This window comes from Panthera pardus, unplaced genomic scaffold (assembly GCF_024362965.1).
Source record: "Panthera pardus isolate Hobbes unplaced genomic scaffold, ASM2436296v1 HiC_scaffold_22, whole genome shotgun sequence".
Taxonomy (NCBI): domain Eukaryota; kingdom Metazoa; phylum Chordata; class Mammalia; order Carnivora; family Felidae; genus Panthera; species Panthera pardus.
In genome coordinates, this window is record NW_026526788.1 from 58,420,438 (window position 1) to 58,445,433 (window position 24,996).

The 24,996-nt window shown below is 42.4% G+C and overlaps 1 protein-coding gene across 1 annotated transcript; it reads left to right on the top strand.

Annotated features, from left to right (window-relative positions):
* Positions 1-731: 731 nt before the first annotated feature.
* WNT8B (Wnt family member 8B) lies at positions 732-24,494 on the top strand. Its single transcript, XM_053910126.1, has 6 exons — positions 732-799; positions 20,170-20,203; positions 21,228-21,366; positions 22,219-22,344; positions 23,097-23,239; positions 23,480-24,494. Exons 1-6 carry the CDS (start codon positions 732-734, stop codon positions 24,023-24,025), a joined length of 1,056 nt encoding a protein of 351 aa, XP_053766101.1. The 3' UTR covers positions 24,026-24,494.
* Positions 24,495-24,996: the final 502 nt, after the last annotated feature.

A 24,996-nucleotide genomic window follows, 5' to 3' on the forward strand; every position in this document is an offset into this window, starting at 1 on the left:
AGGTTCCCTAAAGTTCCCTAAGCTTCTTTCTAACTTACAGAGGTGGTTGGGTTGAATCCCCACATTCTCAGATCAGAGGGCTGAGGTTCACCCAGTAGTACATGGTATATTTTTCTCTGAGGAAAGCCACTCTGAATGCAGATTAAGTCTCAAAGCCCTACAAAGGACAACAGGGAAAGCACAGTCCCTTCTAAATCCCCTTGGGGACCAGGCCCTCCTCTCCGTGTGTCCGTGTCTGCGGGCGAGTGTGCATGGGTGGGGGAGGTTGTGGTGGGGCGGGAGGGCCTCGGCAAGAGGGAGGAGAGAAACTCCAAGCGCTGATTCTGTGGAGGGGATTTGCGATGTCTCTTTTCCTCCCCCCCCTCTTCTTTCTTTGTCCTCTTTCTCCGTGTTCCTCTCTTTGTCCCCTTTTCCTCGTCTCCTTCTTCTGCATTTGTCTGGGAGGATCCTGGAGTGTTCTTTTGATCGACTCAATCTTTCTCTGGCACTTGAGTTCTGATTGGCTGAAGGACTTAGAGGGGAAAAAAACACTTTAATTAAGTAGATAATCTCTTCTTTGGACGTTTGGCAGCTCCATTTCACGTCCCTTCAACTCTGTTTGGGATCGCTTACACACCACGGAAGTTGGGGCTTGAGGAGAATTCCATCCCACTACCACAAGGAGAATATTTCCTCATCTTCTCTGTCTCCCACGTTTTTAGAATTTTCTAATTCGGTTGCTCCAGAGGATTATGTTGCTTGTGAAGCCTCCTGTGTTCATCTTCCTTGTCACCTGTATCCTCCGAATCGGCCACACCTGGTAAGTAACCTGGACTCCCACCTGGGACTGGGACCAGGTAAATGTATGTCGTCTATGAGAGAGAGTTCTTCCTCATTTCCCGAAATGTAGGAATACTTGGGATCTCTCCTAGGAAAAACTGTTCTATGGAGTAGGGGCTCTTCCTAAATGTATGGCTGATTTCAGTAAATCTTTAGGACCCTGATCAATAAATGAATAGATTAAAAAATAGATTAATAAGTTGCTGTACCGCAAGTATTCTAAGTGGTTTTGGGGAAAATGGACAGTAGCCTTTTTTTTTTTTTTTTTTAAACCAAATCCTGATGTCAGCATTGTGGAAAAAGGAAGGTGGTTCAAAGCAAGTTCTACTGTGTTTGAATCTGATCTTTGAGGTGAAGGCTGGAGACAAAATGTGATGGGACCTTATTTTGCACTTTCTGACATAACTTTTTTTTTTTTTCAGAATATTCTAAGTAACTGCTCATACCATCATGTCTTAGAGATAAAAATTCACTTGATCTGTTGAGTTGGTATTGGGTTAACAAACACGTTTGAAATGAAATATTTTAGAAAGCTAAACTTTCTACAGATTTATGTAACCTATACAATTTACAAATATTTCTAAATTGCTCAGAAAATGGGGCAGTGTTTATAAAAGTGTTTTGGAAACTATAAGCAATTGCACAAATGATAGACGATTTTATTGTCAGTTTCATTTAGCTCTTGGAAACCACATAAAGTATCTATACATGGAAATGTTAACAAGTAACTATGCAATAACATATAGAAGAAAGACCTGGGAAGTGCATGTTACTACATTGCTATGTGTTTGGAGTCTCTCCCCAATTGAGATACATAAGCTCAGTCTCTATCAGTTTGCATTTTGACCATCTGTTTAACCAAGGTATGAATCCAATCATTCCATAAACTGTTGAGGAAGCAAGGATAGGGATTTCTTTGTTGAAATCAGCTTCCTGTGCCAAGAATGTATTCTTATCATAAAGGAATATAGCCATCTTTATTAGAAAGTTACTAAGAAATATGTCAAATAAATATAATTATTTGCAAGTTAAGGCAATAATTTGTAACACTTCTGGTTACAAAATGAACTGCCAAATAATTGGTCAATTTTTAATTGGCATTTAAATTAAATATTTCATGTTCAAAAAAAAAAAGTCTCTCTTTTTTCCCCCTCATGAGAACAAAAAGACAAAAGGGAGCAGAGACTATTTCAGAGCATTTCTACTGATGTTCATGGTATTCTTCAGCTGATTCAGTATCAGCAAAAGAGAAACACGAGATTCCTTTCCCCAGTCACCAGGGCAGTGTGAAGAATTGTTCTATAAAAAATACCTTTACTGTGTGTTCCTTCCCTGCTGGAGGGGGTCATGTTCATTTCATTCCGATACTGACACAGCCACACTGAAAGGTGGCTGGGTTGCTTGTCTGTCCAAATTCAAGTGTCCGGATTTAAAAAGAAAAAAAGAAAAAAGAGATGTGAAAGAAAGTTCTAATTTAAAAACAGGGTTTAAGAACCCCTTCTCGCCTTGCCTGACTTTGAGGAGAAAATGTACAAATCTCCTCTATAATGCAATTAGATTTTAATTGCTTTTTCTCCATAAGCCCCAATTTGAATTAAACATTTATACTTTGCCAAGAGTCTGGTTTTGGTAGCATTTGAAGAGTGATTTTTAAATTTAACGTTAAATCTTGATTCTTCTTATAATGGAACTATCAGGGTTCTGCATAAGGTCACCTTCCCCTTTGTGCCATGCAGAGAAATTTGACCAACCGCAGCCTTTCCGATGTTTCTCTTAATACTTCATTATCAGCCTTTTATGTAAGGACCTCAAAAGCATTTAACAAATAGAGAACCATAATTTCTGCTTGGCTGTTCAATTGTAGGCTTGCCTGAAATTACGGTCAAAAAAAGTCCATCAACAGAAACTCCTAGGCTTGAAAGGAGAAAATAAAGATGACATTCATTTACAACATGCAGTTTTGCTAGACTTTCAAAGTGAGATGATTGGAGGGGGGAAAAAAAGCATTCTCCACAGTTTCTTCTTGTTGGGACAATTCTGAGAATTATCCTTTGGTACCTTGAGAAAAAAAACCTTTTGTTTGAATTTGTTTTCCTGAATCCTAATGGCTCCCCGCAAAAGAGAGAATGGGAGTGCATGATACAGCCAAGCAGATGGTGATGGTTATAAGGGTGGCCAAAGATGAACCAATCTGACTTTTCATTTTCCAGTATACATACTCATCTGGAATGATCAGGCCTAGAACATGTTTGTTTGTTTTAACTGTGGTCTTCATTTTACTCCAAATGATGTCTCATAATGATCCTAGGTTTTGCCCTGTTCTGTCCATTTCTTCTCTCTCTCTCTCCCACCCCCTCAACTTGATGACCAAATCAGAAAGATAGACTCACTAGAACATGGAGGTTAACTATGGCTCTGCTCTCATTCTTTGCAAAAGTCACTGTCTCCACTTCTTTCCAAAGGATTTAAACAGGGTTCATTTCTTTTCTACAGTTGAGCAAGAATTCATCGAAAATCTTTGGGTTTTAAGGCACCTTTTGAAATACATCATCCCTTGGTTCTCTACATTTATGTATTTAGAGCAACCCTTCTATGGCTCTTGAAATTTCATCTGCTAATGACGTGCAGAGCCCCTGATCAGCAAGGGCTTCAGTTATTTTAGGGGGCTGTCTTGAATCCATATTCTCCCCCAAGCATCACCTATAGCTAAAATTATTGTTCTCCACATACATGTGCTACTATTTTTCAAATGTATATTATGAACAATAAGATATACACTTAAAATTACTGAATGCATGATAACTGGTTGCCATGTTAAGTTTCTGTTAAGTTTTTCCCACCAACAGATACAAAAAGAATAAATGCAATCAAGTGAAGCTGCACTATAAACTTTGTTACATTAAAAAGGAATTCTCATCCTCACAGAGGCTGGGAATCTCTGAAGTTAGGGAAATAAAAGGTAAGTGAAAAATTGCTTTGGAATTTGGAAAATAATATGCCAATATCAAAGAATCACATCCTAATAGCTTTTCTGATCAGTAAAAAAAAAATCATAATCCATGAAAAAGCTTGGGGTTTGTGGGGTAACTCAGGGGGATGAAGTTAGCAGCTGCACCGTTGAAAGTCCTTCTAAGGGCTTGAGACATGATCACAGAAGTTTAACTTCCAGTTCTGTCATCGATTTGTCAACAACTTTAGCCCTACAGTTTGGCTTTCAGAGTCTCTATATTTTCTCCATGAATAACAATTAGTTAGCTAAAAATAATTAGCTAATAATATTTATTAGTATCACCACCACCACCATCATCATCATCATCTACAAAGGCTAAGAAGTCCTGAGAAGAGACACTTCATTACAGCTTTTCTTATGAAACCACTTTGTATAAGCAATAAGGCAGATGCTCCATAATGCATCTCTATTGTGCACGCGCGTGAGTGTGTGTGTGTGCATGTGTGATAATATGACACAAAGAAGGATCTCTTTTTTGTGATATTATATAAATGGGGATATTAAAAACGGATCAGAAGGAAAGGAGTTTTGATCCAAACCCTCTCTCTTCCGAGGAAAAAGTTTACTTCTTTGCTGGGACAATTGGTTTCATGCTATATATTGGGTAATGCTATTTTCTTTGGGGACTATTAATAAAAATCCCTTTTCCTGGGCTCCATTTACTCTTTGGTTTTTTTCTTTTTCAACTGATATGATCAAATTCTCTTAATCTGCTGGATGTTTATTATTATTATTATTATTATTATTATTATTATTATTTTAAAATCAGGACATTTAGAAACAATTTTATTTGCTCACATTTTGGGTGAAATGGTTTTTGGCTGAAAGATTCCAAAGATTCCACTAGAACCTTGCCATCTACCCATCTTTGAAGACTTAGTTTACGTATTCTCTCCTCCTGGAAGTCTTCCCAGGTTAAATTAGCTACCTCTCCTTCCCCCCTCCCCACCCCCATATATCCAGCATCAGGTTAAGCCATTAAGGCACTTAGTACATTTTATTGAAAATTTGCTTTTGAATCTGTCTTCTTCACTAGCCCAGAAACTCTTCTAGGATCAGACACCTTGCCTCATTTATCGTTGTGTCTCTTAGGTGGAAATTAACCACAGTTGTAACAATGAGTAACTTGCTCTGTAGGCAGGCACTGTCGTAAGTGCTTTACAAATCCTTACCCCGGTCCTCTGAAGTACATACTATGGTCATCTCCACTTTACAGATGAGGGAACTGAGGCCCAGAGATCTTAAAATAACTTGGCAAGATCACCTAACTAGTAATGAACCAGATGGAATTTGAACACAGAAAACATGGTTGTGGAGGCCCCATGCTGAACCACTACGCCCTATTAATGAGCGTGTTTTGAACTGACCAATGCATGCAAACTATTTTACATAAGGGGAGAACCATGACAGGAAACTTTAAACGTAATTTAAGCTTAAACTTTCCTAAGTAGGTATCAGTTCCCAGAAATAGAGCAATTTCATATTTGCTAATTTAAAAGTAGAAAGTTCCCTGGCTTACTGAAGTCCTTACTTTTGGATTGCTATAATCTTCTGAAAAAGGGTAACTCTGCCCCATATCCTGGAACAAAATCGATACTCAGGAATAATATAATGTGAACCAACATTTACTTCACACTCACTGCGTAACTCGCCAAAGACACAAAGTCTGTCAGTGATGAGACAGGAATTTGAATCTACACCACTCACTACCTTTCGCCAGTAAGCCATCCGGCTTCAGATGGGACCTTGCTTTCTTTGACCTGCCCACATTTGTACCACAGTCCCCAGAGCACTGGATCGTGGTCCTTCATGTTGTGACCGTCCTTCCTTCTCTGTCTGGCACTCCAATTTTCTGTGAATTTTTAATGATGTTCACAGTAGTCTGATACACAGAAGTCTGGCGTTAAGAAACAAAAGCTTGTACCTGACTAGTATTTTTATTTTAAAAGATATTGGTTCTGAGAGCTTACTTAAATGATCTCTTGCATTTGTTTATCGATAGAATTTATATTATTTCATTCCTCTCATCTCACTGAAAACTACCTGCAGGTTTGATTTGGATTAGACGCATCAAGTACTATCTTTTGCCAGAACCCCCAACTTACCTGTTCTTTTCAATACAGTGGGCTTGTGCTTCTTTGGAGATCATTCAAAAAGTATCTCCACCATCTGTAATATCAGTACCATCTGTACTGCCTCTGATATTAAGATTTTATGTATAGTATAAGAGAGCTAGCTCTGGCTCTATTTTCCTAAGGATAAAGACCCATTTTTGTAGCACGTCTTAGGATCTCCAGGAGTCCAAGAATTACTGTGGTGTCCGCCATTTTTCATCATTTTTCATTTCACAGCTTTTAAATAGATATTTAGAATCTTTAAAGTTCCTTTGCCTTTTGATCGCCCTTACATTCAAAGTAATGGCCAGTGGTAAAAACAAATTCCCTAAGATCCCCAATTCAAGCAAGTGATGGGGATATGTAGAAAATAAATGTGCAGTGTTGGTCTGGAAGGAAGGAAGGAAGGAAGGAAGGGAGGAAGGAAAGAAGGAAAGAAAGAAAGGCTCTTTTCTTTCTCTCCATCAGAAAGGCAGAGAATTCATAGGGCTTAGAGAGAGAAGTCAATATAATTTTTCTTAGGCTAAACCCTCACTTTTCAGAAAGCAGATTTTTTATCCTACGTAAAAGACTAGCCTGGGGGAAACTCTGAGCTTGGTTCACATAAATAACATTCCCCATTGCCTCCCATTGAAATATACCTACACTCCGAGGGCCTCTCAAAAGAAACTACCATCCACTTTGGACAGACTCTCTAGTCTCATTATAAGCCAAGCTTTTATGGGTTTGTTTTTCTCAGTCTTTATTGTAGGCCCTTGTTATTGATCATATCATTTCTCTGTACACTTCTTAGGTCAGAGTTTTCAGTGAGATGAAAGGAATGAGATAATAGAATGAAAAAATATAAATCCTATGGATAAATAAATGTAAGAGATAACTTAAATAAGCTACCAGAACCAATATCTTTTAAAATAAAAATGCTAGTCAGGTACAAGCTTTTGTTTCTTAATGCCAGACTTCTAAATGTATATCAGACCACTGTGAACATCATTAAAAATTCGCAGAGAATTGGAGTGCCAGACAGAGAAGGAAGGACGGTCACAACATGAAGGACCACGGTCCAGGCCAAGAGCAATCAGACTATAAGGGGATCACTTAAATTCACCATTATCTGACCAATCCAAATTCACTTTTCTTAATTGGTTGTTTTCCCAACTATACACCCTCTGGAACCAGCACAGTATGAGGCTATGTTCCAGTAGTCTCCATAAGGCCCTGTAAGTGGGCCAGTAGTTCAGTCTTTCTATACAAGTCCATAGATGAGATTCTTGTTTCTCTAGGCCAAGCTTAAACCACTCTGCATAGTGAGAAATTTCTCCTTCATTCAAAATGAATTCTCTTTTGCTGCCATAAAGCTCAGTTCTTTTCTCTTACTCTGACTCTTCAGGTTCACATATCTGACTTTAAAGATTCCATTCCATACTGATAGCCGAGATAATACACAATGAACCACACTATCCTGTCTGGCATTTCTTCCCATTAATCCAAGGTGTCTGGAGGAGCCTAGCTTTCGGACATTATTGTTTCAGAAGGAGTGTATTGTTTAATTTTACATTATGGAAAATTTCCAGAGAGAACAGCATATACAATGGAATCCCCTATAACTCTGCTTCAACTGTCATCAACCACTAGCCAATCTTGCTTCATGTATACTTGAGTAACGTTTTCAACTGCATATATTTCTCTGTGTCTAAATATTCCAAATACTAAATGGTTCAAACTTGGAAGAAGAGGAATAGGAAAAGAAATCTCCTATGTCATGTCTGAGAGATCTAGAGCCAGCGATTAGAGTGAATCTTGGAGAACATCATACAGATATGACTGGCCACCCTTAGGGAGAGAAATCGAGAATCATAACTTGTAAAAAGAGAAAATTCATTCAGATATATATTTAAATTTATTTCTGTTTGAGCTGTGGCTGATTAGCAAAGACAACAGAAATTGATAGTTGGCTTAGATTGAGGACAGAATATGTTTACCATCTATTAAGATTTAATTCCATTAAATAGTAAAATGGCACTAAAGTTCAAAAACCTGTCAATTTTCTCACCTTTAACTATTCATCTAGTTTTTTGTAGGATAATTTGGAGAGTTATCATATATGCCTACCTTCTTCATCCTGAAATAAACTAGTATTATATACATCAGTGCAACTGAGAACACGAATATTCTCCAAAGTCTACACTACAGGGATCAAAGTAACAAGATCAACAAACAAAACAAAATTCTCTGCCTGCATAATGATCCTGGAAGAGGTTCCTGTGATCCCAGGCTTTCTGGGAGCAGTGGCTTGAGCTGTCCCTTAGCAGCTTTCACTTAGAGACCACAGAACAGAGAATGAGTACAGCGCATTCCCAGTTAGAGTCCTCATTTAAATGCTAAGTGTTGAAGCTCTTTTTTGTAGCTGAGTGTTTCTCAGCAGAGTTTGCCACAATACATAAAGAAGGAAGGAAATGAGGACAAGGAGAGACAGCCCGTCACTTTATAAAATATCCTGAAATACAAATGACATTTTAGTTTCAGAGGAAAAGATTATCCCTTGAAAACTGGTGATTTGCTCGGGAAAGACTGCCCGGGATTGTTTTGCAGAGACCTGTGATACACAGTTGTCCCGTCAGCTACTCTACGGTCTTTGCCAGCAATTATTTGGCAGGAGCTGGATTTGAGATAATGTGGGATTTTACTGTAAATTTTAACATGACTACTACTAAAACTGATGCATCGGTTTAACTTTTTTTTTTTTTTTTTTTTTTTTTTTTTTTTTTTTTTTTTTTTTTTAGCTAAGTGGGTTACAAGACTTTTTAAAAATATTTTTTAGGGCCCTGCATTATAATATGGAAAATTCATGTTTATAAAAAACAGTTTGAGCATTATTTACAGACCTGGATTCCCTTTGAAGAAAGAGATGGAGTTTGAATCAAGGACATAGATATGGGGATGTGACAAAAACTACACATTCCTTAATTTTTAAAAAATACTTATCCTGGAAAAAGCCTTCACTTGGCCCCAGTCTTCACTGCAGTCATGTCCTTCTTCCCTTTCAATGGCATACTCGCCTTCAGTGAGTCTACACTGGCTGCTTCTGTTTTCATTTCATAACCGTTCATTCGCTGTAATCTCGCTTCTGTTCCTTTGTTGTACCAAACAGATCTCAACACCATTGACACCTTTGCCCCCTCTTGCTAAATTTTTAAGGAGGAGGCAACTTGTCTTTGAAATTCTGGGTAATTCTCTTCCCCTCAAGACTTCAGGTATCTGTGCCTTCTACTTCCTAATCCCTTCCTCTAGCCAACTGGGAAAGAGCCTGATTTTGATTACCTGTACTTTACAGTGGATAAGAATTAGTCATGCTGTTCACTCTTTAAAAAAATTTTTTGCATCTCAAACTTCATTCTTTCTAATTGTACAGCGAATTGCTCCTGGCTTAAATATGCTTGTGTATTGTCAGAGGGGGCAGTGACCAACTTCGAACTGAGGGGATGTATTTCACAGTCGTTAGTAAAGCCCGCCTTCTGTGTGACGGTGTGTGTGTGTAGATCTGTGTGTGTGTATGCTGCTGCATACGTGTTCTGTGGGTCAGATGCCGTAGAGGATGGAGAGAAGCACAAGGAAGCCTGCTGAGAAACGACTGTCTTTGGGCTCTCGCTGGCCCGAAGCATCTTGAGAGTTCTGTGAGGTGAAAAGCTGGCTGTCACGCACTTATTCTAGGAGAAGTTGCTTCACTGAAGCACCTTCTAGCTACAGCTCCAGGCAGCTCTCCTGCTCTGGATCCTCCTCTTGCCCTTTCTACCCTCTTCTCGTTCCCTCTCTGTGCCAGGCCACCAGATGGAGACCTGCATCTGCCCCTTTTCTCCTTGCCTGGGCTCTCAGCCCAAGCTGTAGTGATCAGATGGTCTCTCCTGAAGTAGGCCGGCTAGAGCTTCAGGACCCAGAGATTTTTTATGGACCTTGAAAGATGAGATTAAAGGGTAGGGAGAAGCCAACCCTATTATTCAAAGATCTATGGGGAAAGTGAAGGAGGCAGAACAAAGGAGGGGTCAGATGGCACTGAGATGAAAGTTTTGGACCCTGAGAAGAAAACACTAAATTCTGGAGGTTCATATTCGAAGCCTTTGCTTTTTAAACAATATGGTGGGGAAGGAAAAAAGGGAATCCTAACTTAAATCTAAGCTACTATGTTAACCACTGGGATTCAAATGCCTCGGGGCACACTTGGCAAACTAGTGAGGCTGGCCTGGAAGAAGCTTGCTGAGTGGGACTGAGTTCTTCACCGAGACAGGACTCTCATACTGAGGGGAGATGGAGTCCAGCACATGAACTTGACCTTGTAACAAGGTCCTGGTCATACAAAGGAAGAAGTAAGCCTGAAGATAGCATGGTGCTGGGTCCTGCTGGTCCTGTGCCCATCTGTGTCGCAGGCTCTACAGAATCAGGCATGTGCTCTCATCGCAGCTGCTAAATGGGAAACTATGGAATGTGATGTGCTACAGGTGGCCTCGTGGGCTAGGCGGGTTCGGAAAATGCCCCCACATAGGGAGAAATTGTTGAAACTAATTGGATAGCGGTTTAAACTGCTCATCCACAATTAGGCATAACTACCAGAGAATGGGAACTTGCAATTTTCTGTGAACTTCCTAAGGTGGTAAAATAAATTTCTTCAAATGGTATCAAATGAAGGGGAGCTTGGAAAATTAGAGTGTATGGGTCTAAGGATCATAAATGTTAGGTAAGAAAACACAAACAAAACAAACTTGGAGACTTTCCAAGAGCTAAAAGAGAAGCTATGGCATTTGCCTTTGGGTTGATCGAAAGTCTCTCCCATTCTGTCTCAGCAACTTTGGAAAAAGTTTTGCTGGTGGTCAGGCTGACTGAGGGAGAGGCAATTCAGGAGGCAATATAGCCCCAAGGGAAACTGCATAATGCTGAACGCTGCGGCTGTTTGAGGAGCTCTAGTGCCTTACATCAAAGAATTTTAGTGATTAGATTGTGGCCGATTATGGCCACTGAATGGTTGCAAGGTTGGAAGGTCCATAGAGCAGAGGAGCAATGGGAAAATGATAATCCACAGGTTTCTGCTTTAGCGTTACCCATAGCTTCAAAACTACAAATGCATCTGTATCTGGATGGTTGTTTAACAAGAATTGAAAAAACATTTAGTAAATAAGAGACTAGCTAGGACTTAAACACACATTGAAACGAGGGGGAAAGAACTCATAAATGTTGACGTGAGGGGAGCTGGGCAGAAGGTAGTGAAAGCCTGACAGAAGGACATGACTCAGCTAACCAGCCTAGACTGGAACAAGTGACAGCAGAAGGGAGGTACTTACAGTGAAACATTATTATCAGAGCTGAGAAGGAATGATAGAGAGAGAGATGATTGCTCCCCCAAATTCCTACCTTTGGTACATTAACTTGGAAGAAGGATGAGATGGCATTAGACGTAGGAAAAAGCACAAACCAAAGACTGAATTATGGACTCGCTGATGACAATGGGTTGATGGCAAGAACATGGAGGTGGTCTAAGAATATTAAATAATAGCTATGGTAGTGAAGACTTCCGTGAGTGGAGGCAGATAGCATGTTTCCTAGAGGACAGATGGCCCCTAGACAAACACTCAGAATCTTTTGGGCACTTTCCACTCCCAATATATTTTATTCCTGGTATGAAGAAGAGAAGCATAATCAGGTCGGTTATAATTGCTAGGGGGGGAAACTACAGTACCAAGAAAAACTACAGGGAAGGAAAGAGATCCCCATGATTTTAACACTCAGCACAGAGACCCAGCCCCTGAAGGCAGTGACCAGAGAGCTTTGAGAGCTGCCAGAACCGGAGGTACTCAATCCAGAAACAAAAGAAGAGAATGCCCCCCGATTTGTTACTGGTACAGTTATAGCAGCCATTTCCCAGAAAATTAAAACAATAATTTGAGCTTCCCAAGCCCTCAAATTATTACTCAGGTATTAGATGCTTTGGGGCACCTCCCTGTTCACCCTCTGGACCAGTGTTTCTCAAAGTGGACTCTGGGGACCATCTCAGGAATGTGTACATACAGATTCCTTCCATCCATTTCCCCCATCACCACTGCTCAACAAGAGTTTCTGGAGCTGGGGCTCAAGAATCTTCATGTTTAAGAAATTTCCCAGATGATTCTCATGGACTCTACCAGCTACCACATGTGGATTAATTTTCAAATGCTTATACTAAAGTCTATTCTCCAAATCTTTGGCACCTCAGGTCATGTAAGTATGTAACATTTTATTTGTGTGTGTATATATATATATATATATATATATATATATATGTTTATATATTATATATATATATATTATATATATGTTATATATATATTATATATATATGTTATATATAATATATATGTTTATACTTTATATATTTAAATCATAAATGTATTTTTATATAAATAAAATTTTATAGATTTACAGAAATTTGCGAAGAAACGCACAGGGGAGTCCTATGTACCCTTTCCATAGCCTCCTCCAGTGTTAACATCTTATAACTCTACTACCACATCCATAAAGCTTATTCAGATTTCACAGTCTGACATATAACACTAAAGGTTGCACCCCATCATCCTAGACTGATGGAACACTTAAAAAAAAGAAAAAAGGTAAAGCAAGACTGACACCAGGAGACAGGACGTAGGGAAAGAATCCAGTCCTATCTAGGCCAGGCACTGTGGCCACCTGACTGTTATAGGGAATTGGTGGAGTATGGTTGTTGCTTCCACCCTTCACCACCGGGACTCACAGAAAGGCCAGGAGCAGATTTGGGTAGATGCTTTCACCACAGCCACCTTCTTCAGGCATCTGGGGACAAGGGCAGGGCTAGCTTCAGTCAGAATCTCATTGAAGAATGATCCCGCTTGTCTGGTCAGACTGCAGCCCCAGGTATTTGCTCTGGGGGCAATGGAAAATGCCAGCTCCCAAGGTAATAAAGAGCCTTTCCTAAAATCAGAAAGTGCACTGGTGCGTATTCTTCAGGGAGTCGTTATAGGGATGGAAGAGGTTCCATGCCTATGGAACAATAGTATGGGTGAAACAATAGTAGCCAGTGTGCTATAGGCCAAGGATATTGCTCCCGGGTGGATAAAGGTGTTTTTAGCATGAGGTCACAGAAAGCCGAGCCCAGGAAAGGTATCAACAAAACACTAGAGAAACTCTAGTTAATACTTTTTCTTAATTGCCCATTTCTTCGCAGGGATGGCACCCAACGAAAGGAGCACCCTTTGACGGGGCTCCAGGCTGGGCCCACCACTTGGATTCCCCATATATGGGCAGGTCAGGGGAACTGGTGAGGCTGCAGGCTCCAGATGTTTACCTAAAGGAGTGACTATGGAGTCTTCCCAGGATAGCATTCGCTCTAAGGGAAGGGAACAGAGAAGATCCAGCAATGACACTTCTCACTGGAGTTTGTTAGCAAGCTCCTCAGTTTTAGTCCAACTAAGAAGGCTGGAGGGGGTGATTAGGGGGGCATGTTACAGGCAAAACCTGAAAGTACTGCTTTGCTAAAACCCTATCAGAACTTGCACACAAATGGCATTTTGATACCTAAGTGGAAAGGCAAGACTCTAAAATGGGTTAAAAGACATTTGTCCCTGTATTTAAAAAAATAATAATAATAGTTGTTTTAAGAGAAGTTTTAGGTTCACAGAAAACCTGAACGGAAAGTAGAGTTCCCACACATATCCGCCCCCTGCACAGCTTCCCCCATTGTTAACATCCTGAATTAGTGTAGTATGCTCCCACTTTTTTTATGCATTGAACCCAGTCTAGGCAGCAACAGTTCTCCCCACCCCCAAAATGTGCCCAGGGGATGTGGCGATACCCAGGTAAAGCAGAGCCTAGGCCTGGCAGATATGGGCAGATATCGTAGGCCTACAGGACATACAGAGGGAGGGCTAGAGCGATGGAAGACTGGAAAAGCAGCAGAGACAATGTGATAGCTAACTGAGTTTGTTCATGAGTGTGTGCAGAACATCACTAAGACCTCCAAGAAATACTTATCAAGAACTTTGCGGGGATCAGGAGTCCTGGATTAGCAAGTGGGAATAAGAGCGAGAGAAATACGGGGTGCAGGAGAGCGTAGCAGTGAAGGAATATATGCTTTAGAATCACACTGAGGGGGAGGGGAAGGAAAAAGAAAAAGAAAAAAAAGAAAAAGAAAAAGAAAAAAAAAGAGGTTAGAGTGGGAGAGAGCCAAAGCATAAGAGACTCTTAAAAACTGAGAACAAACTGAGGGCTGATGGGGGTGGTGGGAGGGAGGGGAGGGTGGGTGATGGGTATTGAGGAGGGCACCTGTTGGGATGAGGACTGGGTGTTGTATGGAAACCAATCTGACAATCAATTTCGTATATTAAAAAAAAAAAAAAAAAAAAAGAATCACACTGACTAGGTTCCAGTCCTGGATTTGCCACTTACCTAGCTGTGTGACGTTAGCTTACCACTCTTTCAGTTTCTGTATCTGTAAAATGGAAGACATAACCCTTTCTAACTTATACAACTGTTGTGACAATTATATGAGCTTAAAACACATAAAGCATTTAAGGTAGTATTTTGTGTGCACAGAATAAACATTCAGTAAATAGCACAGTACCTCATGGGGTTGCCACGGAAATAGAAAATGATGGTACAGGTAAAGCACTCCTCTAGAAGAGATGTTCTCAATGAATGTCAGCTATTGCTGGGTGATGGAAATTAAATTTTACATGGTATCAGTATATATCCTGGAAGACTGTCAAAAGGAGAAGAAACAATTATAAAATTTTTATTTGGCAGTATAAAAACAAAACTGACTGCAATTATTTATGTAAATTGCTTCCCACTTATGTCTAATTACTATGAAGCACAATAACAATTATACATAACATTAAGTGAGTCGGATTGACTTTGCTAAAACTTTTGATTATAACACCAACCTCTGTGTACATATGCTGCGTGCTCACTGACTGTGGCTCTTCTGGTACATACATCTGCTAATGCGGCATGGTGGTCTGCTCACAATGTTGGAAAATTAGTGGGAGCACTGGCTCGCCAGACTGCTTTCCCCTACCCTCCCCCAGATCTTTTTCAGTCCTTATTATCCTACAATTTTCTGCTCATTCTGACGATGCATCCATCCTTTTTTTCAATCCATTTAATTCAATCAATGTTTAAAGAGTACTTACTGTGTTTGAGGCATTGGGTTAGGAGCTGGAGGGGATACAAGGATAATTAAGGCAACCCCTACTTGTAGTCGAGTATTAGGGAATAAAGGGAAACCTTAATGTGAGGTAGAAAGAAGTTGCCGTGAGTCTTCAGGAAATGCTGGTTGTGGCTTTTGTGCTAGATACTTAAGAGTAAGTATAAGAGTAAGAGTAAGTTTAAGAGTAAATATAAGATACTTAAGAGTAAGATTTTTATATACCAGGATAGCTTTACTGAGATATAATTCACATATTATAAAATTCACCCTTTGAAAGTGTACAAACCAATGGGTTTTGGTATATTCACAAATTTGTGCAACCATCACTACAGTCACTGTTAGAACATGCTCATCACCCTAAAAAGAAACCCCATCCATATCCATTAGCTATCACTTCCCATTCTGCCTCCCTGCAGCCCCTGGCAACTGCTAATTTACTTTCAGTTTCTATGGAATTGCCTATTCTGGACATTTTGTATAAATAGAATTATACAATTTATGAAACAGAGAAAGAGGATGGGGGAGTTGCAACTTGAAATTTTTTTTAATGTTTATTTTTGACAGAGAAAGAGAGACAGAGAGACAGAGCATGAGTGGGGGAGGGGCAGAGAGAGAGGGAGACACAGAATCTGAAGCAGGTTCCAGGCTCCGAGCTGTCAGCACAGAGCCTGACGACAGAGCCTGACACGGGGCTTGAACTCCAGACTGTGAGATCATGACCTGAGCCGAAGTCCGACACTCAACCGACTGAGCCACCCAGGCACCCCGGGGGAGTTGCAGTTTTAAATAGGATGATCAGGGAAAGCTTTAGGGTGAATAACACACTCGATTTTTTTTTCAAAATTTTATTTAAATTCTAGTTAGTTAACAGTGTATTGGTTTCAGGAGTAGAATTTAGTGATTCATCACTTAACGTACAACACCCAGTGCTCATCATAAGAAGTGCTCTCTGTAATACCCATCACCTATTTAGCCCATCCCCCACCCACCTCTCTCCATCAACCCTATTTGTTCTTTATCATTAAGAGTCTTATATGGGGGTGCCTGGGTGGCTCAGTCAGTTAAGTGTCCAACTCTCAGTTTCGGCTCAGGTCATGATCTCAGGTTTCATGAGTTCGAGTCCCACATTGGGCTCTGTGCTGACGGTGCAGAGCCTGCTTGGGATTCTCTCTCTTCTTCCTCTCTCTCTGCCCCTTCCTCACTCACTCTGTCTCTGACTCTGTCTAAATAAATAAATAAACTTAAAAAAAAGTATCTCATATGGTTTATGTCTCTCTCTCTTCTCCCCCATACCATATGTTTATCTCATTTATTTCTTAAATTCCATAAATGAGTGAAATCCTATGGTATTTGTCTTTCTCTGACTTATTTTGCTTAGCATAATACACTCTAGCTCCATCCATGTCATTGCAAAGGGCAAGATTTCATTCTTTTTGATGGCTAATATTCCATTGTGTATATATATGCCACATCTTCTTTATCCATTCATCAGCCAATGGACATCTGGGCTCGGACAGTCCCATAGTTTGACTATTGTTTTGATAGACACATTCGATTTAAAATCTGAATGCAGGTGAAGAAACAAACTCTGTGGCTATCTGAGTAAAAAGCATTCCAGGCAGAAAGAACAGCAAGTGCAATGGCCCAGAGGCTGGCGAGTGCTTGGTGTGTTGGAGCAACAACAAAGACATCAGTGTGGCTAGAGCAGACCAAGTAAGGGGAAAGACGTAAGAGATTAGGCATTAATGGGGGCCAGATTGCATAGGACCTTATAAACTATGACAAGAGTTTGGCTTCTGCTGTATGTGAAACAGGAAATCATTAGAGGATTTTGAGCAGAGAGTAGCAAAATTTGATTTATATTTTAAAGGAATTTATTTGTTTGTTTATTTACTTATTTATTTGGGGGGGGCAGAGATGAGGGAGAGGGAGAGAGAGAATCCCAAGCAGGCTCCACACCCAGCATGGAGCCTGATATGGGGCTTGATCTCACGACCATGAGATTATGACCTGAGCCAAAATCGAGAATCCGATGCTTAACCAACTGAGCCGCCGAGGTGCCCCTAAAGGGATTAATCTTTAAGTGGACCAATCATTTTGAGAATAAAATGTGGGAGAATAAGGGTGGAAGCAGGGAAATCAGTCAGTAGGCTTTTAACAATAGCCCAGGTGAGAGACAATGATAGCTTGGACCAGGTGATAGCAGTGAAGGTGTTGAGAACTGATTAGAGTCTGAATATATTTTGAGCTGGAGTCAGCAGGATTTGATGACAGAATGAATATGGGATGTGAGAGAAAGGAAGGAGTCAAAGATGACTCCAAGATTTTTCTCTGACAGCTAGAAGGAGGAACTTAAGTGGGGAAGACTACAGAAGGAGCCGGTTTGGGATGGTGGCGGCAAAGATCAGAAGTTAAGTTTTAATATTAAGGTTGAGATGCCCAGTAAACACTGAAGTGGAGATGTCAAGAATATAGTTGGATATGCAAGTCTAGAGTTCAAGGTCTGAGATTGCTGAGAGGGTAAGGCACCAACCCTTTGAATGACACTCAATCTGGGTAGTATCTTAGCACTGTCCATATGGGGAATAGGAAGCTTGTACCTCTGTCTAGGAGCATGCTGATTGTACAATGTTCTGTAGAGCTGCCTCCACCCAGTGAACAAATGCTGTTATCTTCCACTGTTAGCATCTTTCCTCCAATCATATAACTGTCCCTAGGTAATAAATACCCATATAAACACTTAAATTCCGTCCTCTTTGGCTCTCTTTCCACTTTCTAACATGACATGGTCACCATACTTTCTGTAATGCATGTTATATTTTACTCCCCAGTAGGAAATCTTGCGATTGTCTCATCAATTAAGAACAAGATCCTCGGAGAACCTGGGTGGCTTACTCGGTTAAGCATCCTACTCTTGCTCACATCATGATCTTGTGGTTCATGAGATCGAGCCCCGGATCTGGCTCTGCACTGACAGCAAGAAACCCACTTGGGATTCTCTTTCTCTCCATCTCTCTGCCCGTCCCCCACACCAGTTCACTCTCTCTCCCTCAAAATAAATTAAATTTAAATTTAATTAAATTAATTTAAAAAAAGAACAAGATCCTCTTCCTTTGGTGTTCACCACAAGGACACAGTATTTTTATTGAGATATAGTCAGCATATATTAGTTTCAAGTATATACAACAAAATGATTCAATATATGTACATATTGTAAAATGATCATCACAATAAATCTAGTTAACATCTATTCCAAATCTTTTCTTCATACTGGATAGTTTGGATACGAGGAAGTAAGTCAGCCATAATGGTTCAAATATGTCTGCAAATAACCCAGGAGTTAACAGCATGTTAATTTATGGAAACGCTGTCCACATAATGCCTACAGTCTTGTCCCATGGCAGGTGTTCAGTTAAATCTGATTGATCATTTGGGCTCAACCATGTATCATATGAATCTTTACAAACTGTAGGATCTTGAGGAGAGAAGAATCCTCTACTATCTCCGCCCATCACTCCCTGTGATTCCAACTTAGTATCCTCTCACAGGGTGTCTCTTCACCCGGGCTCATGGCAAAGCTTTCTCTTTCACCTGCTGCTTGATTTTTGTTTTGTTGCTTTGTTTTCTTTCCTGACACTGTCTGCCCTCTGGCATGGGAACTAGCCTCTGACTGGCCTGGTAATGTCCAAAACTCTTTGCAAATTATGCCTAACATAGAGATTGCCCTCGTGAGCCAAGCAAGACTCTGGTGTTACCCCATCATAGCCACACTCATCCCCTAACCCCTTGCAACTACTAATCTATTCTCCAGCACTATGATCACATATTTCACGATTGTTACATAAATAAAATCATGAAGTGTGTATCCTTTTGTGATTGGCTTTGACCACTCTGTATAATTTCCTTGAATTTCACCCAAGTTATTGAATGTATCAGTAGTCCATTCCTTTTTTTTTTTTTTTTTTTTTTTTTTACCACTGAGTAATACTCCATGGCATGAGTGTACCACAGTTATTTTTATCCACTTACCCTTCGAAGGATATTTGAGCTGTTTCCAGTTTTGGGGTATCATAAATAAGTCATTATAAGCATCCATGCACAAGTTCCTGAATAAAGGTAAGTCTTCGTTTCTCTGAGATAAATGCCCAGAGTAGAACTGCTAAGTTGAATGGCAAGTCCGTTTTTCAGTTTTGAAAGGAACAAACGATTCCAGAGTCAAATTATTTATTTTTGGAATTTAATTATGACTCAGCCCCTAGAAAGACATTCCCGTTTACCTCTTTTTGATTAGAGAACTATCTTTCTCAGAGTCTTGTGGAGTCAGATGAACCTGTATTCAATTCCGCTTCAATCACTTATTAGCTGGGTGAGCTTCAACAACTTATTTACCTTTTTTGAGTCTCAGATTCCCTATTTTAAAAATAGGGATAATGATGGTGGAGAAAGGAAGAATTTAACAAGATCAACATATAAAGTACTCAGAGCAGAGCCTGCTACACTGCAGCGAGTTATGCTCTCTTTTCACTCCATGGCAACATAATGATCAAATATTACTTCCAACTTTTTTGGTATATTTGAAATTTTAAAAACCAAAAGAAAGCATAATGTCAGCTCCTTTTGTACATATTTTTTAAATTCTTTTTTATTTATTTTGAGAGAGACAGAGAGAGCGCACACATGCAAGCAGGGGAGGGGCACAGAGGTGGAGAGAGAGAACCCCGAGCAGGCTCTGGGCACTGTCAGCACAGAGCCCGATGTGGGGCTTGAGCTCATGAACTGTGAGATCATGACCTGAGTTGAAATCAAGAGTTGGGTGCTTCACTGACTGAGCCACCCGGGCAACCCCATATTCTTTTTTATTAGATGAATTATCTTTAATAGATTCCTTATGCATAATTTTTCCTTGGCAAAACCATTTTCCCTTTCTTCCTATCAATTGTTTGCTGAAGTAATCCTTACAACGCTTGGCAACAGAAATGAGTTGGTGCATCTCCATTATGCTCTGTGGTTTTTCTCTCTTCCAGGTCAGTGAACAATTTCCTGATGACTGGTCCAAAGGTAAGAAAAAAAGTCCTTCGATTTATTTGGATTCACTAAATCTTAGCCTCTTGACTGAAGACTATACACGTCCATTTCTTTTCATTATGTCCATATTTTTTATTAGCTGTATATATTACAGACAGAAAAACTGTGACATAGAGAGGATTAGGGATCCACCCAAAAGAATACAGCAAACTAGTGTCAGGGCCAAGGCAAGAACTCAGGAGTATTGATTCTGAATGTATGGCCAGAATTTCCAGAGCCAGAAAAGCCAACAGCCTTTCATGCTGTCAGGTTGCAGTCACACATCCCTCTCAGTGCAGCGGTTGGATGCAGCTTGCCATCTTTAAACTGCTGGCATTGTACTACATGATCTCCAAGGCCATTTTCAGCCCCCAAATGTTCTTTTCCAAGATAGTAATGGAGTGAGAATAGCTGAAAACCCATGAATTATATAATTTGGGCTCATTTTGGAGAAGCAGGATAGTATAGTGAATAAAGGCTGGTGAGGTCTAGAGTCTGGTAACACTGAATTTCGTTCCTACTTTTACCTTCTGCTACCTGTGGGACCTTGAGCAAATTGCTTTACTTCACCTCTCTAAGCCTCAGGTTCCTAATCTATAAAAATGGTACCTATTTCACAAGGTTATTTGTGATGTTAAATGGGACAGCATATTTAAAGTGCTTACTCTGTCATTATTTTTTTTTAATTTTTTTTAACGTTTATTTATTTTTGAGACAGAGAGAGACAGAGCATGAACAGGGAAGGAGCAGAGAGAGAGGGAGACACAGAATCTGAAACAGGCTCCAGGCTCTGAGCTGTCAGCCCAGAGCCCGACGCAGGGCTCGAACTCACGGACCGTGAGATCATGACCTGAGCCGAAGTCGGACGCTTAACCGACCAAGCCACCCAGGCGCCCCTCTGTCATTATTTTAGAAGGCTGGGAGAGTGGGCAGGAAAAGAGGTGCTTGGCCACTACAGGGCAAATGTCTCCCGAGTTCAGCTGAGAGGCTGAATTTTGACCCTTGTGTTTCTACGCAGGCTTACCTGATATATTCCAGCAGTGTGGCAGCTGGTGCCCAGAGTGGTATTGAAGAATGCAAGTATCAGTTTGCCTGGGACCGGTGGAACTGCCCTGAGAGAGCCCTGCAGCTGTCCAGCCATAGTGGCCTTCGCAGTGGTAAGGAAAGCCTCGGCCACAGCTCCCTGGACCCCCTGGCCACAGGTTAGAGCCCCACTCTTCAGGGATGACCCCTTGCTACTTCTACTTCCTCGTTCCTCAACCTGGCCTCTGTCCTGTCTCTGGGATCTTCTCTGTCCCTTCTCCATCTTATAAAGCTTTATTTTCTTTCTTCCCAACACCCTCACTGCTCAATGAATGGACCCTGCCTCACCCCCAATCCAATAGCATCGTTGGCCTCCCAGTTGGCTGAATATAAATAGTGTCAGGAGGTAGGTAGGTGTCATAATTCTTCATGCCTCTTAGCCCCTTCCTTCAGCAGCTCAGCAGAGAGGTACAGGCCAAGCAAGGACTGACTTGGACTTGACCTCCCATGGAGAAGCTAAAGAGTGGCCATGTCAGTAAATGAAATAGCTGCCAATCAGAAGTTCACGACCAGCTAGCATGTGCCTGTTAGACTTCAGTATTCCAGGTAGAAATAGGCCTGTGCGCTTTACAACCTGGCTTTCAGATTCATCTCCTTCCCCATTTCTTCCTCTGGCTCTTCACCACCTAAATCCTTTACAACCATGTATGTAAACAGTAATCTAGCCACCTAGTCATAATGTGTGACCTGAAAAGATGGGAGGGAAGAAGCATAGTGCTGAGACCAAGGCTGGAGCAGACCATGGAAGTAAGGTACATTATAAAGGTGGGGAAATAGGATGGAGCTGGGGAAGGAGGGCATAATGATGGAAGGAAGGATGTATCTATTTACCCTATATTTATTATAATAATAAAGGAAGACAGCATGACTGATACCTTGAGTTGCAACCCCTCCCTCTAACTCACCCATTTTTGGTTCCTGCCCAGCTAATCGGGAGACAGCGTTTGTACATGCCATCAGCTCTGCTGGGGTCATGTACACTCTGACTAGAAACTGCAGCCTCGGGGACTTTGACAACTGTGGCTGTGATGACTCCCGCAATGGGCAGCTGGGTGAGTAGTGATACTGCGGTGGGTAGGGCAGGCCATAAAGTTCACTGTGAATGAAAAGTCTGGTGGGTAGTTTGGCGGGGGTGAAGAAGCATTGTATTCTTCTAAATCTCAGGAAAATCAGGGCCAACTGGTTTAAGCCCAAACCCTAGAGTGACAAACCAGGCTAAATGTAGCTTGGGGCCCTCTGTCCAACTGAATGGTTTCCTTAATTTAAACATAATAAAGTAACAACACTCCCTGAGGATTCAATCCTTCTGCTCCCTGAAAATAGGGGGGTGTCATTCTCTGTTGCCTGTCCCTGTTTCCCCCCCACTCTTTACCTCTACTGTCCTCTCCCATCCTCTCTGCCCTCCAGCTCAACTTCCAACTTTGTTGTTCCATATTATTTTCATTGTGCCGCCTCCCCGGCTCCATGCTGGCACTTTTGCTCGCCTTTTTCCTGGGCCATTTTGTGGATGTCAATGGCTGGCCAGGCACGTGAACACTCTGCCCGAAGGCCAGAAGCACTGTGTGTAGAGGGAGAACCCAGCATCCTGCAGAGAATCCACTCGGCAACTATTTACGTCATGGAGTCCAGAGCAAGGGACTGGATGAGGCTGGAAGTGGAAGCCCAAAAGTGGCCTAAACAAATCTGGGCTGAAACTAATCTGGAGACAGGGCACCCGCCCAACCCCAAATCCAGTTAGAAACAGCAGCTAGGAGGCTCCGAGCCCGCCTGCTCAACGACCTTTCCTCCCCTTGCACTTTTCCAGGGGGCCAAGGCTGGCTGTGGGGAGGCTGCAGTGACAACGTGGGCTTCGGAGAGGCAATATCCAAGCAGTTCGTCGATGCCCTAGAGACAGGACAGGATGCCCGGGCCGCCATGAACCTGCACAACAATGAGGCCGGCCGCAAGGTGAGTCCTGCAGCCCTGGGGGTTAGGCAACTGGCTCCATCCACCATGAGCCCCAGGTGCGGACAGCTCTTCAGTTCATTTAACAGATTGGAAAAACGAGGCACCGAGCTGGCCAGCCACGTGGATTAATCAGCTGGATGCCTAGCAACCCTCCCTCACCACCACCCCCCGCCCCCCGCCCCCAGCAGACTTCCCCCCCAGCCTCATCCCCGATCAGCTCACTTCTAGCTCTCTCCCCAGGCGGTGAAGGGCACCATGAAACGCACGTGTAAGTGCCACGGCGTGTCCGGCAGCTGCACCACGCAGACCTGCTGGCTGCAGCTGCCTGAGTTCCGCGAGGTGGGCGCGCACCTGAAGGAGAAGTACCACGCGGCTCTCAAGGTGGACCTGCTGCAGGGTGCCGGCAACAGTGCGGCCGGCCGCGGCGCCATCGCCGACACCTTCCGCTCCATCTCCACGCGGGAGCTGGTGCACCTGGAGGACTCCCCGGACTACTGCCTGGAGAACAAAACGCTAGGACTGCTGGGCACCGAAGGCCGAGAGTGCCTGCGGCGGGGGCGGGCCCTGGGCCGCTGGGAGCGCCGCAGCTGCCGCCGGCTCTGCGGGGACTGCGGACTGGCGGTGGAGGAGCGCCGTGCCGAGACCGTGTCCAGCTGCAACTGCAAGTTCCACTGGTGCTGCGCCGTCCGCTGCGAGCAGTGCCGCCGGCGGGTTACCAAGTACTTCTGCAGCCGCGCCGAGCGGCCGCGGGGGGGCGCGGCGCACAAACCCGGGAGAAAGCCCTGAGGGTCTCCTTTCTCCCCTCCTTTCCCCATTTGTCCTTGGCTTCTTTTAGAGACCCCAGTAATAGAGGAACCTAGGGAACGCCCCCCCCCCCCCCACATTCCCCTGCCCAGGGATCCCAAGAGGCAGAGACGCTACAGTCTCTCCAGAGCTTGCCACTTTCCACCCCTTTCCTAGCTCTTTGCTCTCCTCCAGTCCATCATCACCCTGCATCATCTTCACGGTCCACTCTTAGGTCTGAGGGCTCCCAGTTCTGAGATTCTGAGCTGCTGATTCTCCTTGGACTAGGATGAGAATAGGCGTTCCTCCTCCCCTTCCTAGCTGCCCTAACGCCTGACCTAGCCTATACAGCCGTAGGGAACCGGAAGAACACTTCTCTGATATACAGGGTCAGGCTAAAGCCCTGCTTCTCTCTTTTGCCCATTTTCTTGCCCTACCGCCATTTCCCCATTTTCCTACTGCCAGGTCTCTACCATAGCCACATCTTTTTTTTTTTTTCCTGCAGAGCTCCTTCCATGCTTTTGATTCCTTCCTAACTGTTGACAGGCACCCCAGTGATCTCTAATGCTTCCTCTCTCCTTTTCCCTTTCCCTTAAGAAAAATTGTGACAAAACTGACGCAGGAGAAAGCATGTCTTTCGGGGTCGTTTCCTAGAGGCAGGGCCTGAAGATGGAAGCAGTGGGAACCCCAGAGTGCCGATTTGCTGGAAACCAGGGTGCTCCTCATCCTTGTGATACACGTCTCCAGTGGACTTTGCCAGTCAGACCTTCATGGACAATCACCCCAGGTGCTCCAGGCAGACCCCCCGTGTCTAGGAACTATGTAAGGGCAGATTACGAGTCACTTGCTATCTTTTAACGTCAGCTTCTCCCTACTGTTTCCTCCTAGCCGCCGCCGTTACCTCTTCTCCTTCCCCAAATGATCCTTGTTCCTTTGAGCCAAGACTGAGCTAAGTAATGTCAATTTCCCATTCA

Coding starts and splice junctions, on each gene's coding strand:
- WNT8B (XM_053910126.1), top strand. CDS start 732: ATGTTGCTTGTGAAGCCTCCTGTGTTCATCTTCCTTGTCACCTGTATC. Junction 800..20,169: donor CTCCGAATCGGCCACACCTG/GTAAGTAACCTG, acceptor TCTCTCTTCCAG/GTCAGTGAACAATTTCCTGA. Junction 21,367..22,218: donor CCATAGTGGCCTTCGCAGTG/GTAAGGAAAGCC, acceptor GTTCCTGCCCAG/CTAATCGGGAGACAGCGTTT.